Source organism: Rhea pennata, chromosome 9, assembly GCF_028389875.1.
Source record: "Rhea pennata isolate bPtePen1 chromosome 9, bPtePen1.pri, whole genome shotgun sequence".
In the NCBI taxonomy this organism is placed as follows: domain Eukaryota; kingdom Metazoa; phylum Chordata; class Aves; order Rheiformes; family Rheidae; genus Rhea; species Rhea pennata.
In genome coordinates, this window is record NC_084671.1 from 17,248,326 (window position 1) to 17,264,643 (window position 16,318).

Below are 16,318 nucleotides of genomic sequence, written 5' to 3' on the forward strand. Positions count from 1 at the left end.
TGGCACTTTCTTTGCTTCATGGACATGCTTCATTATTTTAGGCTTTGCATCACTGGAATTTTTTAAAAAGTTCACTATTCTTTTCTAAGTCAGGAGCTTTGATATATGTTTTTTTTGTATTTATGGCAGTTTTCTGAGCATCATGGTGGAATATCAAAGCCATTTTAATAGGCCCATTCTCCAGTATATCCATAGATTCTCATAAGTGACAAAGTAAAATGTAATCTTGAAATGCCTGGAAGGTGGTTTGCAAAACAAGGTGAAAATGTTTTACTGAGCACTCAAACTGGAAGCATGTGCTAAAGAAGATTCTGCAGGTCTCTATCCTCACACTATTCGATGTTTTCACTAACGAGCTGGCTAACGCAGTAGCAAATGCTTCTTTAACGTATAGTAGTACTATGCCAAGAGGAGACTGCAAACACTTTGAAGGACAGGATTAGAACTTATTATTCTTGTAAAGGTTTAAAATCCATAAGGATCAATACTAAACTCGGAAAGAATCAACTTAATAAACAGAAGATAAGGAATGAGTATTCAAGCAGCTTCTGAAAAGCGTTTCAGATTTACAACTTGAACATGAGTCATCAGTACCAATACATTGCAAAAGAAAGGAAATCAGGATTTGTAAACACATATTCTGCAGCATCTTTTTACTCTGTTTCTCAGCAGCAAAGTGTCAACTACTGCTGACACTCAGATCTAGTTTTGGGCACTGCGTTTCAAGATAGATACGGACTGATCAGAATAATTTCAGGGAAAATTAGCTAGTAATTAGAGGGCTATAACACATGACTGAAAGGAAAAGATTGAAAGAAATAAGTCCGTTTAGAGGAAGGATGTCTGACATGAGTCTCTGAGTAGGTAAAATGTTGCTGAGGAAGAAAAGGAATAAACATGAGAGTTTATTCATGTCTCATTGGGCTAGGAAGGGAAGCTACAGACTTGAAGAGCAGAAGGAGAGTTTTAGGTTAGACATTCAGGAATAACTGCAGTCATAAGCTGCAAAATTACTGAATTTAGGGTTAGTCTCTTTTGGAATTTGTGGAATCAGCATCACTGCAATTTTTTAAAAACAGATTAGATAAACCTCTGTCAGCAGTGGCACAGGTGTAGTTGGTTGCGTCTTGGGCCAGGGGGTCATAGGGACGGAGCAGATGCTGGAAATGGCCATCCTGCAAAGACCAGAATTCTTCAGCCAGGGACCAGCAGTGCTGAAAGAAGATCCAGTAACCTCCATTGCATGTGGGAGATGTGTCTGAAATGGGAGATACTGTCTGAGAACTGTGAACTGATGCGTATCTCCTAGAAGGGGCAAGTGATGTATTACTGTGTTGCTTTCTTTATTATCTTGCTTCCACTTAAAAGGATTTGAGATCAGATTTTGGGGGTAGAATTGGAAGGAAAGAGGGTATACTTACTCATTTTGAAAAAGAAAAGATATTTATTTTCATAGGAGGCAAGGGGAAGGCGGAGAATGTGTAGGTATGTGTCTAATAGACCCATAGTTAAGTATATTGAAGAAGAATTAATAATCCAGCAAAAAATTGAATATAGACATTGGTCAACCAGGAAAATGTCCTTTGCCAGTAAAGCTGATTGCTATACCTTTGAACTGTTCTGGGAAAAGAACTCCTTTTCTGACGTAAAATATAAATGTACTAGGAGTAGATGGATGAATTTGCAAGGATAGTTAAATAGTTAAAATATTGTTAAAAATAAATATAGTTTTACGGTTAATTTAAATATAGCTATATCAGCAACTGTTCATCTACACACATCACCTAAATTGTCCTCAGTTGAATAACAAATCCAGAATTCTTCAGAGATAACAACACATCAACAGAGATCTCTTGACATAAAATTGCATGGGAGAACTGAGAATCTATAAACTGGCTTATAAACTGATTTTTAGATTTCACAGATATTTAAGCACAGTTTAGAAAAAATTTGTGAACAATGATTTCAGCCCTACCAGGATTATACCTGGTATACGATACCTGGAAAACGATTAAGACAAAAAAAATGATTAAGACAAAAAAAAATCTGTTTATGTTTTTGTGTTAATTATCGGGAGCCACCTTAATATAAAAGTATGCAATTTCCGCTTCCGAAATGTCAGATGTTAACATGACATCTTAGAGGCTCTTCTAATCTCCAGGATTCCTGTGCTTCGAGGATTAAGCCAATTGCACAATTACGTACTAGAATGAGCACCAGTGAGGCAGGGAACTACTGTGCAATTCCTAACCACACAAATAATTGGGGGCCTTTACATGAAATTTAGTTTGAAAAGAGAAACTTGCTTCCTACATGAAAAAAGAGAATACTAATATCAGCACAGAGCATATATAGCCTTTTTCATTTAGAGATTACAAAGTAATATGTAGGTCTAGGGACGCATTATGACTCTCTGTTTACACGTAAAAGGAAACTGTGGTGTAAAATGACTAAGGTATCCTTTAATATCTATAGGATTAGATACCTAAATATGGGCCAGGTGTCGCAATGCCTGTGAGGATACGTGTCTAAATGACTTGTCCAAATTCAATTTAAATTTGACACAACCTAAATTCTTCTATTGCACTGGTAAGCTAAAAATTAAATCTAGCATATAACTCAGGGAGAAGGAAGGGATCTTAATGCTGAAGGAACCTTAAAATGACTTACAAGTATCAGATGTCCTGATCTGAAGGTCAGGGTTTCATGACTACAAACATGTCACTTGAGATGAAAGTGTGTATGCTGCTGATGGGATGGGTATAAGGTTATTTGTCCATTTAACTGCCCCTCAGTAAGCACACACCACAGATGGATAAATGTTATTATATCCTTCTCAAAATAGTAAACTGCTTTTCTCATAACCCACAAAGGCTATGGCAAATCCAAAGTCTTTTGAGCATCCTTTTTCCTCTGCAGTCACAAGATCTTATTCTTTTCATGCACAATAAAATACACTGTGATATTTTCATTATGCATAATTCTGGCTGTAACGAGGAAAGTTCTGTCCTAACTCAGCTAAAACAACAAAACTCATAGCACTGCTGGATTTAAGGAGCCTATCAACTTCAATTGATCCCTATTCTGTTATTGTTACCTACTGTTGGATAATAAAATCAGACTGGACTTCTCAAAACTCATCCTAACATTGCTTTATTTCTTAAACTGCTAAAGCAATATGGGAATAATAAATTCACTTTGCTTTGTCTCCGTGCAGTGACAGTCCTTGCTATTTTCCATGAGCTGCATGTCGACACAGATTTGTACACACTCCTGTTTGGAGAAAGTGTCCTAAATGATGCTGTGGCTATCGTGCTGACATAGTAAGTATACCCACCTCCATTTTTTACTTGGTGAAGTAATTCCAAGCTTTAATTGCTGATGCGATTCTCGTTGTGCAAGTATAGATACAGCATTTGAAGATTACATTATAGGGATATAGTTTTAGAGTTATTCTTCATTTGTTAATCACCATTCAAGTGTTGCTAATGGTAGCTTATAGCTGAACTGCAATTTCTGTTCATTTTCTTTAGCCTAGAAAACAGTATATTCTGTAAAATGTCTAAATTTAATTTAATATGATTTCTTTTCTCATCTGAAGAAGATATCTTGACAAAATAATGCTGAATGAACACGGAGTACAAGTCTAAAATTGGAGATAGAAGTTCTGAAACAGAAGATATTCTTTTTATTTTTGCAATATATTATTTTCCAAGATTAAAACCACAAAGTGGTGCACTGTAGCCCAGCTTATCTCCCTCTGCCTATTAAATCTGACAGAGCTTCAGCTGATAATATTATCTTAAATTTATATATAGACTTTTCATTCTCAGGAAACCTCAAACAAAACACAGATGACGAGCCGGAATCACAAGTATGTGCTGTTCGAAAAACACATATGCTAAGTACATAATTAACAGGATCTCAGGTTAACTCCACTCTGCATGTATTACGTGCTTCTGAATAATCCTCTCAGATAATCTTAATGGTAACATAATTTTGCAAAAACAAATTCTGCTTTCCAAGATGGTTGAAGATGTTTCACAGAAAGCACAAATTCATTGCCACCTATCTCCTTAAAATACTGTTCCTTAAAGTAGGAATTATTCTGTCCTCGAGAAAAATAGAGTTTATGTTCATTTAAAAATGAGCTTATATTTCGTCTGAAAGCCCACAGAGAAAATTGTAATAGTTTAGTTGCAACAAAAACACACACAATTGTTCCAAGATACAAAGAAATAATATTCCTATTTAATCTATATTCTCCAGTTATCAGTCTGGTTACATTCACCTACGCTAATTTCCTTGCACTGTTTTTAGAGCAAGAATAGTATTTCCAAATGCTGTCAAGTGTCTGAGCGCAGCACTTGATGATTAGGTACAGCGCAGCTGTCACATTCAGTGACTGTGGTTGGAACGTGTCACTTAGCAGAGCATCTAGTACATCAGAAAATAAAATGCACAAAAGGAAGTCTTAGAACGAGTACAAACTGCAGCTAGAATAGCACCCGTTAAAGTGGCTATTAAATAGGAAAGAAGCATGTAGGTGGCTAAAGTCTGAGGCCTTTCTTTTCTGTTACTGTTTCCCTTGGTTTTATATAATACAGCCAACACTTTTAAAGCTCATTTAGCTTCTGCTAGTTCGAGGTTCCTAGTGACTGTAACAGTTAAGGTTACAGTCAGCTCAGAGAGACCCAGAACCTGCTGAGTGTCTGTCGTTTGCAGCTACTGTGATGCCAAAGCCTGTGGATCTCTTCCAAGGTGAAGCTCCAAGGAGCTGTTGAACTGCGAAGCACATCTAGAAAGAAAAGTACTATCATATAGCACGTGATTCATGAGTTTCTAACCTCCACTCTTCCCTGTACTCAGGCCTAGGTTATGTCCCCCAGGCTGTTATGTCCCCCCTGCCTGGATACAGAAAACCATGAGAAGGACGCCTGCTGCAAATGCTAGCTGTCTTCTTCGCATGTTTTCTTTGCTGTACCTAGCAGATTACAACTCTCTTCTTTACTACAGAATTGCGTATCACTGGGAAACTAATGTATTGTCTATATATTCGGTAGGATTGGTGCCTTGATTTCTACAACAGGTTGAGACATTTGTAGAGATTGAAGAGACTATATGGTGCATCAGTTATATTTTTCTTTAATTTCTAGTATAAATAATAAGCTTTTGCACAAATGCAATGTGTCTGAAACCTAACATGAGCTTCCTTCCCATGCCCTTTTAAGTAAAGCGATATTGTTGATAATGTCAGCTTCAGTTCATTAACATCCCAGTAAATCTGACTGAGTTTTAGTGAAGAATATTATTTTTCTGTCACTACAAAATAAAAGCTATTTTTTTCTCTATGTGTGTTACAGAGCAACTTTTCAGGTTGCTGCAAACACAACACATTCATAATTAGAGTACTAGAGGACTATTTAAAAAGGAGAGAGAATAATACTTAAAATTATCAAAATACAATAACATATCACTTTGTGCGCTATTTAATGGGTAAATAAAATAAGAGAGTACACGGTGTGTTTCATCAACTAACAGAATAACCAAGCTAATATCTGCAGAAATGACTCATTGCAGGAAAGGCAGTGAAAGGAAAGAGGGAATCCCCCATGTCTGGCTATGACAATTTGGCTGGCTGAAGGGAGTGTGGCTGTCTGCCAACAAGGCTTTATGTTGAAAGCTCTTTTTTCCTCCAGCTTCTTCCTCAAAACCTTATTTTTCCTGTACTCTGTATCATTTAGTTTAAGAATGACAGCAGTGGGACAAGCTACCCCCACACTTTTCATATGGATTTAGTAAGTCGTGGTAGCTGCATGTTGCTGCAACAGTACGTAGAGAGACTGGCCAGTTGCCGTCACAAAAATTTGATCAAGCACGCGAGCTCCAGCTTTCCTGTAGGGCATCTTGCCGTACTAAATGCCCATCTTTGGTAATGAATGCTCAAATTTGTGATAATTGTAAGACTTCAGTTATACTGATATTTAAGATAATCAGTATGAGAGGATCATTATGAACCAAGCTGATCAGAGTAGCTGCAGAACCGCAGAAAAGCTGTTGTGCATGTGAGAGAGCTCATACAAACAAGGGCCTACACAAGGAAAGGTTTTGCAGATGTAACAAGGATTTCATCCTGTGTAAATACCTTGCAGAGTTGCTTACACCTTTTCCTGACTAGGACAAAAGCTGCCTTTTAATAAACAGTCTGGGAGAACTCTCACATAAAATAAACATTTTGGAAGAAAACAAGGATGTGAATATTCAAAAATAGTAAATTTTCAGCCTGTTTTATATCAAGGATTCAAGCTATTTAAGAAAAATAATATTCCTTACAATAATATGCCTTATTGTAATTATAATTATAATCTGCCATGTGTAATATGCCTTACAATATTTTAAAGTTCTCTAGAATAATTACTAAATATAACTTCTCAGAAGATACTTGTTAGATGACTAAACACATCTGCTTTTACCCAGCTAAATCAACATGACTAATTATACCATGAATATTTCTTATGTACTTTGTTTTCTAGGAAATTTACTTGGCACCAGTGTTCACATTCTAGGTCTATCTTCATCATATGTTTTACCTGTAGAAGTATTTTATATATGCTAACAAACTTTAAAACGAACTAATGAGACACATGTGGGAAAAATAAGATATCTGAGCTTCTTTTGAGTGTGTTTAAATAGGCTTATTGTCGTTCTGATCAGAGATTGTTTCACTGTTTGGAATCTAATTTTAAACAGATTATAGCAACCTTTTACAAAAAGATCTTTCCAATCATACCATTATTATAATTTTTCAGCAAAGAAATGTTCCTCAGTTCAACACCAAAGAACCAAGTTCAACATCAAAACACCAAGAAGTTTATCTGTTGGTGTTTATGCTATAACTTCTTAAAAGTATATTATTGAAAATTATATTTCTTATATCTCCATATCAAAATGGAAATATAATGGATCAATATGTATCTACATATCAAAATATGTAACACTTAGAAAGATTTCTTTTGCTTTTTTAGCTCTTGCTGTATGACATAGCAAATATTTTCATAAAAGGATTCCAACTGATGACATTTTTGCCACTTATTGTACTCTCTACCCCGTGGGTTTTCAGCTTCTTCACGTTTTTTGCAAAACCATTAACAACAACAAAATTTAGCTTACAAAAGGTCCAGCACACATAAGGCTGTTTTCTTAGCTGCATATTTAACCTTCTGCCACTGTGTTTCCTGAACATCATAAAGCAGTTATTTGCTCAGCTTAGCCTTAGGGTGCGCCTAGCCATTCATACTGTAGGATGGAACACTTAGGTGACATTTCTCATTCACAGATTTCACACCCAGGAATGTTTATCATTTCTTAGGAATAGTGCTTTACAAATAAATACAATAAAGTGTGTACTGAGAAGCTTGCTACACATTCTGAAGACCATAATTGAGAAACGTACCAATAACTTCAGTTGGAGTTTTGTGTTATGAAGACTGTAGAATTCGGCTGAACGTTAAGAATTTATGGATATTTATGAAAAACTTGAAGATTAACCTCAATTCACTTCCGTTCCTTTTCCACTGTTCTCTCTTCATACTGCCTGTTACTGTTGAAACAAACATCTACATTTATTTTGAGTGTACATGCTGTGGGTTTGGACTTTGCATACTTTTGGCACATTTGCAGAGAAATTTGATGAAGAAAGTGTCAAAGAAGGTGTAGAAATAGCACTGAATAGTTAGAGATGTGACCAAAAGTAGCTGAATAGGTCATTAGCGTTGAGATAGTATATTTAGCAGAGCTATTTAATCTTTCTCATGTTGAGTGCTCAGTGAGTGCAGGATGTGGAAAGCAGTAATGAATACTGATACGTGTTTCTTGCTAATAGAGATTATCTATGAGAACATTACACAAGAGATGTTTCCATCGTAGAAAATGTCAGAAAGGTTTGTATCATCATTATGCAAAAGAAACGACTCTATTTCCCTGCTGGCTCTTGTGCCATTACTCAGTGGGCCTGATGAGCTTCATCCCCTTCCTGGTAGAGGTGACAGTGTGGAAATCCACATGGGTAGCAGGCATGTTGGCTAGTATGAACAAAAATTCAAGGAACAGCATCATACAGCACTTTCACATGTAATCAAAACAACTGAATGGGAGCCAGGGGACACAGGACATATGACATGGGACATGGAATGCATCTATAGGGACAACAAGATAAGACCTCAGCTGTCCACTGCAGTGCACATTATCCTACTACTATTGACTTCACTAAGGGCTATTTGACATGACTTTTGACTCAAGGGATCAAATCTACCAAACTTGTCTCCTTCTCCCACCAAACATAAGTAGATGAGCTGCAGAAACGTGGAGTAAATATGCTGAGTTAAAACATGCTACTTCTACATATTGTACTGAAAGCCATAGTTGTCAATACACCGCCTATTATATCTGTTATCTCGCTTTTTCTACCTAGCATTTGAACAGTATGCAAAGCCACTCAAACAAGTATGGGAAGAGACGGTGAAATGAGGATGAAAGATAAAGTAAGAAATGGAACTGGTGAAAGCAACAAATGGGGATTGTGAGGGGATGACTACAAAAAAAGAAGCAAGAGTGAGAAGAGTCAATGAAACAGAGACATGGCATGCTGTGTACATACAGACTGTGTCATTGGTGTGTAAACCTGTAACTCAGACTCTTAAAAGGGAAAAGAAGCGTGTTGCTTGCTCATAGGAATAGGGAGGAAAGGCTCAATTTACCTACATGATTATTTTTCTTTCGTGCAGCTTTGTAGAGTTTTAAGAAGTATTATTAGGAATATCCGTTCTTGATAGCCTCAAGTAGTACACACATTAGGAATTAGGCCAGCCAGATCTAAAAGATAGTCCACAAGTTATGATTCAAGCAATGAATCTGAATCCAGCAAAGGAATAAGATTCTGCCAGAAACACAGGGAATTGTCCTAAGAACCTTTCTTCAGTCTTTACCTAAATGAATATGGCAGAAATTGGGGGAACTGAAGCTTCTGTGAGCTCTGTTCGAGCAGTCGCAGACTTAGAGGTGCTTTTGTAAAACCTCACAGATGAGACCACTCACAGTGAGACTGGCGCTGGATCACAACAGCCATATGAAGAAGAGCTGCTCCATGGTACAGACTTGCAAGACCCTGAATCTTTGTCAAAGATTTGGGGGTTGGAGAAGGCCTGTCACATTTTGATTTGTGGAAAAATGACTTTAAAACAGATCTCGGGAATTATCCATAGCCTCATTTCAGATAAATACTATATGTGATTTTATTCCCATGCAGATTTCTTGGAATAAATAACTATAACACCGTGGAGAGGAATAAAATCAAATTTACTGAAAACTTAAAAGAAAGCAAAATACTGGATGGAAGCTCAGCCCAAACATTTCACTTCCTGAAACAAAATGAATCTGGCTGCTATTCTCACTATTGTTAGAAAAGCTTATATATACGAGCAGCCATTCAACCAGTCAAATAACAGAGCAACCAATAAAGCAATACAGCGAGGAGTTAATTGTGCAGCAGCTTAGCGACTGATTTAGAAAGGTGGATGGGGAATTCTTTCTATCTATTATTTCTATAATAATGAAATTATGGTTGCCCATCTGCTCTTTTTACCTTTGAGGGAGGGTTTAGCCCCTGCTTATTATCTTGATGATAATTAGAGTTTCACGTCACTGACCATCTGGAACAGGAGATGTGAGCACTGGGAGATTGCCAAAACTCGCTATTCACAGAAACTTTAAAAGAATTTCTTTCCTAGAATAGAGGAAATCCCACATAATATGATGGTGGCATTGCTTAATAAACTTTCCTTTCTCTGTGAGCCTTACTGCAAAGAATAATGTTGTGCCTAGATCAGGGAAAAGAATGCTATAGAATTTCTGTAACACTTATCTAGTTAGAATTTCTGTACGAAAATGGAGACTGGGGACAGAATGGCTTTCAGGAGATAAACCCCATTGCTTCATTATATTTCTTTCACATTTTAATATTTCATATCTCTTTTACAATATTGGCTCCACATTAAAAATTCTACTTAGCTTCTAGTTATTATGTGCTAAAGATCTTTCCAGCTATAAGTTACATAATTGGTTCTGTTCTGTTTATGCAATATATCTGAATAGGCAGCCTTCAGTTGCAGTCTGTTTGGTAAGCTAGAATAGATTTCAGCGAGCACTGTTATGGAGATTGCCCTCAGGGATGTATGAAAATGTAACGTAGTTCAAATCAGCTGGGAATGTCTGTACTTGTCATATCCAATCAAATCAGACTAGCTGCAGGTATTTCTGTCCACTTATACAAAAACAAACCGATAACATTTAAAGATATGAAATGCAGGCTCAGAATTAAGAATGCTGCTTGCTATGCTTGCAAATCACTTCTAAGAGGCAATTATTTAGCTACATTTTCAGTACAAATGACCAAATTGGCATCAAAGCTCCTTCATTTCAAAGATTTCTACTGGGAACTCTTCAGAACTGAAGTACGCCCTAGTATGAGTCAGCTTGTTTTTTGAGCTCTTCCAGATGTTTTTTCTTATCCAAATAACCTTTCTCTAGTGAATAAGACAGATTTTCTGAGAGCAAAATAATTACATACAGAGTCTAGTTCCACTTGCAGAGACAACTCCCCTATAGTTTAAAATGAATGTATTGATACTATATCCCTTGCAGTATTCCAAAAGTTCATTTCATCCTCTCTGTGTGAAAATACTGTACACAAGAATGTCTCTGGAACTTGCAGTAGATCAACATATTTTCAAGTCTTCTTGGTGGAAAAGAGAGAAGAAAAGGAATAGGTATTGGAAAGGTGAAGGAGAGCTTGCCATTTCATTTACCATGTACCCATCAATACCTATTCAACATTGAAATCCTTTCCAGAAATACACCATGGGAAGAGTATGGCAACTTCAAAGAAATAGAGGTTTTGTTAGGAGAGCACAAACCTCTGTAAAAATTCCTTTAGTTTTTGGAGGTCAGGTTGTGGTTACACGAAAGAGAGAGAGAAAGCATCTGTTCACACTGTGGTAGAATGAACTACGTATTTCCAGGGGCTACCCAACAGCACAAGGGAAAACTCAATATGAAGTTCTTTCGTGTGTGCCTGCACGTACATACATGCTTATGTTTGCATGGTGAATCATCCATAAGTATATCAAAATAAGAAGAAAGGTATCAAGTACACAGAAGTTACAAAATGTCCAAAATATATATTCCTGTCTTGCAGAAGGCAAGATGGGATCCACCTTCTGTAAATATTTTCATCAAATGTTAGGGTTTATTTTTAATACACAAAATCCTCTTACTTTATACTCAAGACATTACTGCACATGGTTCACTATTTGGATTTGGAACTTTTATGATTTCAGAGTATACTTTTGATGCTCAAGCAAAGAGAATAATTGATAATAGTAGCATGTAGCCTTCTTTGAGTGCCAGACACAGCACAGGGAGAGAGTGTAAGCCTCTAGTTAGTGCATTTCATAGCTACTTAAATGGAGAGACTCGGCAAACCTCTATTCTTAGAATTTATTCAGGTGGTTATAGAGCCCTACACTGTTATCATTTCCACATGGTTTTGCTTTGGACCCAATCTTCTTCTCTCTATCTTTTCCATAGATGAGGGTCACCTCCTCTATCTTAGTGCACACTTCCCTGTGAATCTCATGATCTACTCCACTACTCCACCACTACTGCTGCAGTCACCAGGCTCTTTGTCTACCATCTGAGATGGAAACAAATCATTTCTAACACATAATCTAGCATTCTAGACTCTTAATCGATCTCCTTCATTCTCTAAACCTTCTCTTTATGTCTGATATACAAACCTCTTTGATTTCCTACTAACTACTTTCTGACACACAGAGGAAATACGAGGACCAGAGAGAGTAGTGCTGCTGGTCAGTTCTGAAGGCCGATGGAAGAGTAGAGAGCAGAGTTTTGGGAGCAGCAATTGCAGAGAAAAAACATGTTTTAGATGCTACATGCTTAATGCAAATGAAATCTTAGGAGATCTTTAGCAGATAAAGTTTATGAGATCTCTACTGAGTATAACCCGAGCCGCCAATACAAGCTGGGGGCTGACCTTCTGGAGAGCAGCTCTGCAGAGAAGGACCTGGGAGTGCTGCTGGGTGACAAGTTGACCATGAGCCAGCAATGTGCCCTTGTGGCCAAGAAGGGCAATGGTCTCCTGGGCTGCGTTGGGAAGAGTGTTGCCAGCAGGTCGAGGGAGGTGATCCGGCCCCTCTGCTCAGCCTGGGAGGCCTCATCTTGAGTACTGCCTCCAGCTCTGGGCTCCCCAGTACGAGAGACATGGAGCTACTGGAGAGAGTCCAGCATAGGGCTACGAAGATGATCAGAGGGCTGGAGCACCTGCCCTACGAGGAACGGCTGCGAGAGCTGGGCCTCTTCAGCCTGGGGAAGAGAAGACTGAGGGGGGAATCTTATCAATGTGTACAAGTACCTGAAGGGAGGGTGTCACGGGGACGGGGACAAACTCTTTTCAGTTGTCCCATGTGACAGGACAAGAGGCAATGGGGAGAAATTGAAGTACAGGAAGTTCTGCCTGACCGTGAGGGGGAATTTCTTCACTGTGAGAGTGACAGAGCACTGGAACAGGTTGCCCAGAGAGGTTGTGGAGTCTCCTTCTCTGGAGATCTTCAAGGCCCACCCGGATGCAACCCTGTCTAATGTGCTCTAGGTGAACCTGCTGAGCAGGGAGGTTGGACTAGATGATCTCCAGAGGTCCCTTCCAACCTTACTGATTCTATGATTTTTCAACTAAACGTTTCAAAAACCTTAAAGAATTGCTCGATTCTGGCACATTTTCATGAGGGTGAAATACATGAGTAACTAAAGGGTAACTTCCAGTTCCTGACCCCTTAAAAATGACAAATCTGCATTTCAAAGCACTGTAGTGAGAATGTTTTGTAATTATGTGATTGTAGGGTTTTGTCTAAGACAGGCAAAAACATATTTTCTCTATACTGGTTCTGCAAGATGGCTAAATTTCTGCTGCAGAAATTTCAGGAAAAAGAAAAAGCCTTCACTAAAAGTACAAATGCAACATGGAAATGTAGTCTAAACTGCGTCAGTCTGACAAAGTCATAAGCTACAGAAAATAAATACCCAAATAAAGCTAGGGCATTGCCTGGCCTGCTGAATCTATGAACCAGACGTAAAGACAGCAAATATCAGGGCAACAGTGGTGTGAGTGGCCCTGAGAGAGGACAGAGACGAAGCTCATTACTTTCTGCTGTGTTTAGGGAAATGGGACTTAAAAACGTTTTCTGTAAAGACCATTGTAGCAAGGAAAAAAAATAGCCTTATTATTGGTTTCCTTTTAATGTGTTTGGTACTTTGATGTTCCCCAACTAATTGCTAATTATAATGATGTGCATATTTTGAATGCAGCATGCATATGTTATTTGAGTTCATAATGTAATTTCAATAAACTTCTGGGAGGATCTTGTGACATTAGAATTCAGACTTTAAAAGGGGAAAGTTTGAATATGAGTAAATCTTTGAATGAAATAGCATCTCAACAATGCATTTAATAAACTGATGTGTACCATTTTCCCTTAAAAATTTCTCACAAAACCTCAGAAAGAAAAATCATTCTTAAACACACAGCATTTTCATTTTATATCCCCATTTATCACATGCTTATATTCACTTAAAAGAAATGAAACAGTTCTTCCTTTCTACCTGGTTCTAGTGCACAGCCAGAAATGATAGTGAGAGCGCTGAGAATAAGCGAGTGCCCAGCTGGCCTCTGTTCTCTGCCTCAGGCACACCAGGGAAAGGTTATAGGTAGCTGAAAATTTCTGAAGAAAATATTTCAGCCTCCTGGGCCATTTTAACAAAGTTGTCTAAAGCCTTCTTTACTGCAGTGTTTTTTATTCCTACGGATAATGCTAAATGTATTTCTGAACCATCATTTTAGGATCCTTTTTGCAGTTCTATATTCTGTTTCTACAGTTCACATGACTTAGCCCATAGCTAAGAGAGAGTTTTCACTGCACACAGTTAGAGCGAGGTGAATGCGAAAGCTCCTGAAGAAAGACTCCTTTACTCTAGTAATTATGAGGGTAATGAAGCTGGTCAGAATTATTTTCACTTTATTAATAGCTGTGTTTAAACTTCATGGAACTGAGTGTCTATGGAAATAATTTACATTAAAACTAAGTGGTGGAAATGAGTGAGTTATACTAAATGTTTATCCATAAATCAACGGAGTCTTCACAAATCCAGAAGGAGAAATCGGCTGTTTCGTTGCCTATCATTTCTGTGAGATTTTCTGTTGCACTGGATGTAGGTTATAGGTAATAACAGAGATCTTAATTTTAAATAAATGGGGATCTTAACTCTTTAATCCTCCAGGGAGGAATAGCTCAAGTCCAGCTGCCAGTTACATATTCAAAGACCTTAGCACAGGTACTTATGGGTGATACTCCCATTCAACATCTAATATAAGATCACTCTGTATATCTGATTTGCAGTATATTTAGGGAACTTTTTAAGGATTTGATTATCCAGATTAGTTTAAAGATCCAAATTAACTTTTAAATTGTTTTTCAAGAATGACACATGTTTATATAGCATTGCTTATGCACTGGCTTATCACTTGAAACGCCTTTACCAGGGATAGGGGAACAAAGACCATACCAAGAGGGTTTTTTTGAGAAAAATGTGCCTGGAGATAAAAACAAGGAATATGAAACATCTCTTCTATTATCTCTCTTCCTGCTATAATCTGTAAGGATAGAAAAGATTTTTACCGTTGCAATTATCATAAAGATCGAGACTTAAATTCAATCCACACATTTCCTAATTGGTGATTCCCCCTCTGTGTGTTATTTTGCCGTGAGTAGAAAGCTGATTAATCCTTCAAAGTAAAGGGCATTTGTAGGTGTCATTATCAATACAGCCCAAAGGCTTGAGCAAGACAATTTTCCTAAGGTTCAGCAGCCACAACACTGTTGTTCTCGGCAGCCCCAAGCCACTGAGCCTGCGGACAGACAGCTACAATTTAAAGTGACTTCAGGACAGAGTCTTTCACAGCTCCTAGGCAAGGAGAAAAGGTGTAAGACCGAGGCAAAGCCACCTCTCAGCCTGTCTCCCATCCTGCCCATATTCTATTAGACTAGACAGTCTGTCTCTAGACACCTCCTTGCTGATTGGTGATAAATCACCAAACTATTTATTACCTTTCCACACTGACAAGTCCAGAACTTCTATCCAAAAGTCCAGATTCCTCTATCATCTTCTCAGAAATAACTTCTGCCTTTAAATATCTTTTTCTTTAAAATGACTTAAATAGACTATATCTTTGCAACATAGCACATTTTTCCGGTGGCTGACTATTAGCACATGAGTTGGAACTTCTGCAATTACACTTTATTTGTAGTGTACTGTCAGATGATTTTCTTTTAATGTGCTGTGTCTAACATTAAATATACAGCACTGATTTTAAAGAACTTTGGAACTGCAGGATGATAAGATGAAAAGTAATATGTAAGATTTCAATTTGAAAATTTCCACAGTGGCTTGTATTTCTCTTCCATTTTAAAAGTTGTAAAAAAAAGAAAAAAATAGGATGCCATCAAAAAGGAAAGTGAAGAGAGCTTCAGGCCTACCTAGCTCCTACAGGAATATTACTGACATTGTCTGTGCAACACTGACCAGCCTTTAGAGCAAGTGAAGTGCCTTTCCCTGAACGGAAATTTCAGTCTATCCATTTGCTACATTTGGATCAGGAACAGAGTTCTGCCACCCAGGGTACCCCTAAATCCCCATCCTCAGCTCCAGTATATCAAGACAAAATATGCATTATTACTGCCAACACCAGAGCATACAATTCATATCCGGATTTATTTTAGACTTTCTCATGATAACAGCTGAATTTCTTGTCTTCATTTGGATACATTTTTAAAAATGAAAATCGCCATGGCAACAGCTGCAACCATTTATTATGAAGCTATAGAAATGGAACTAATATTTGTGAGAGAAGCTCTGTTCTCAAGATAGTATTTCATTCAGACAATACTAGAGTCATTTTTCCTTAGCTTTTTCTTTTAAGAAGAATATAGAAAATGTTTTCAATAAAAAAATATAGGTGGGATTGAATAGCTCAGGTGATTACAGAGATTTTCTTCTTTAGATTACTGGCTCATCTCAAATCCAGATTAGCAAAAACCAAGAATTATCATCTGTTCAGTAGAGGCATGAAAATAGTTGACGGGTACCAAGGTCTGAAAATCTCACTCCCATAATAGCTATGTTCTCAGCTGAA

The 16,318-nt window shown here is 37.6% G+C and overlaps 1 protein-coding gene across 1 annotated transcript in view; it reads left to right on the plus strand.

The window, feature by feature from the left end:
- SLC9A9 (solute carrier family 9 member A9) overlaps positions 1-16,318 on the plus strand; it is a 205,712-nt gene that overhangs the window by 55,887 nt on the left and 133,507 nt on the right. The window contains exon 6 of the mRNA XM_062582591.1: positions 3,218-3,323. Within this exon, the coding sequence (XP_062438575.1) occupies positions 3,218-3,323 (106 nt within the window). The remainder of the gene's footprint in view (positions 1-3,217; positions 3,324-16,318) is intronic.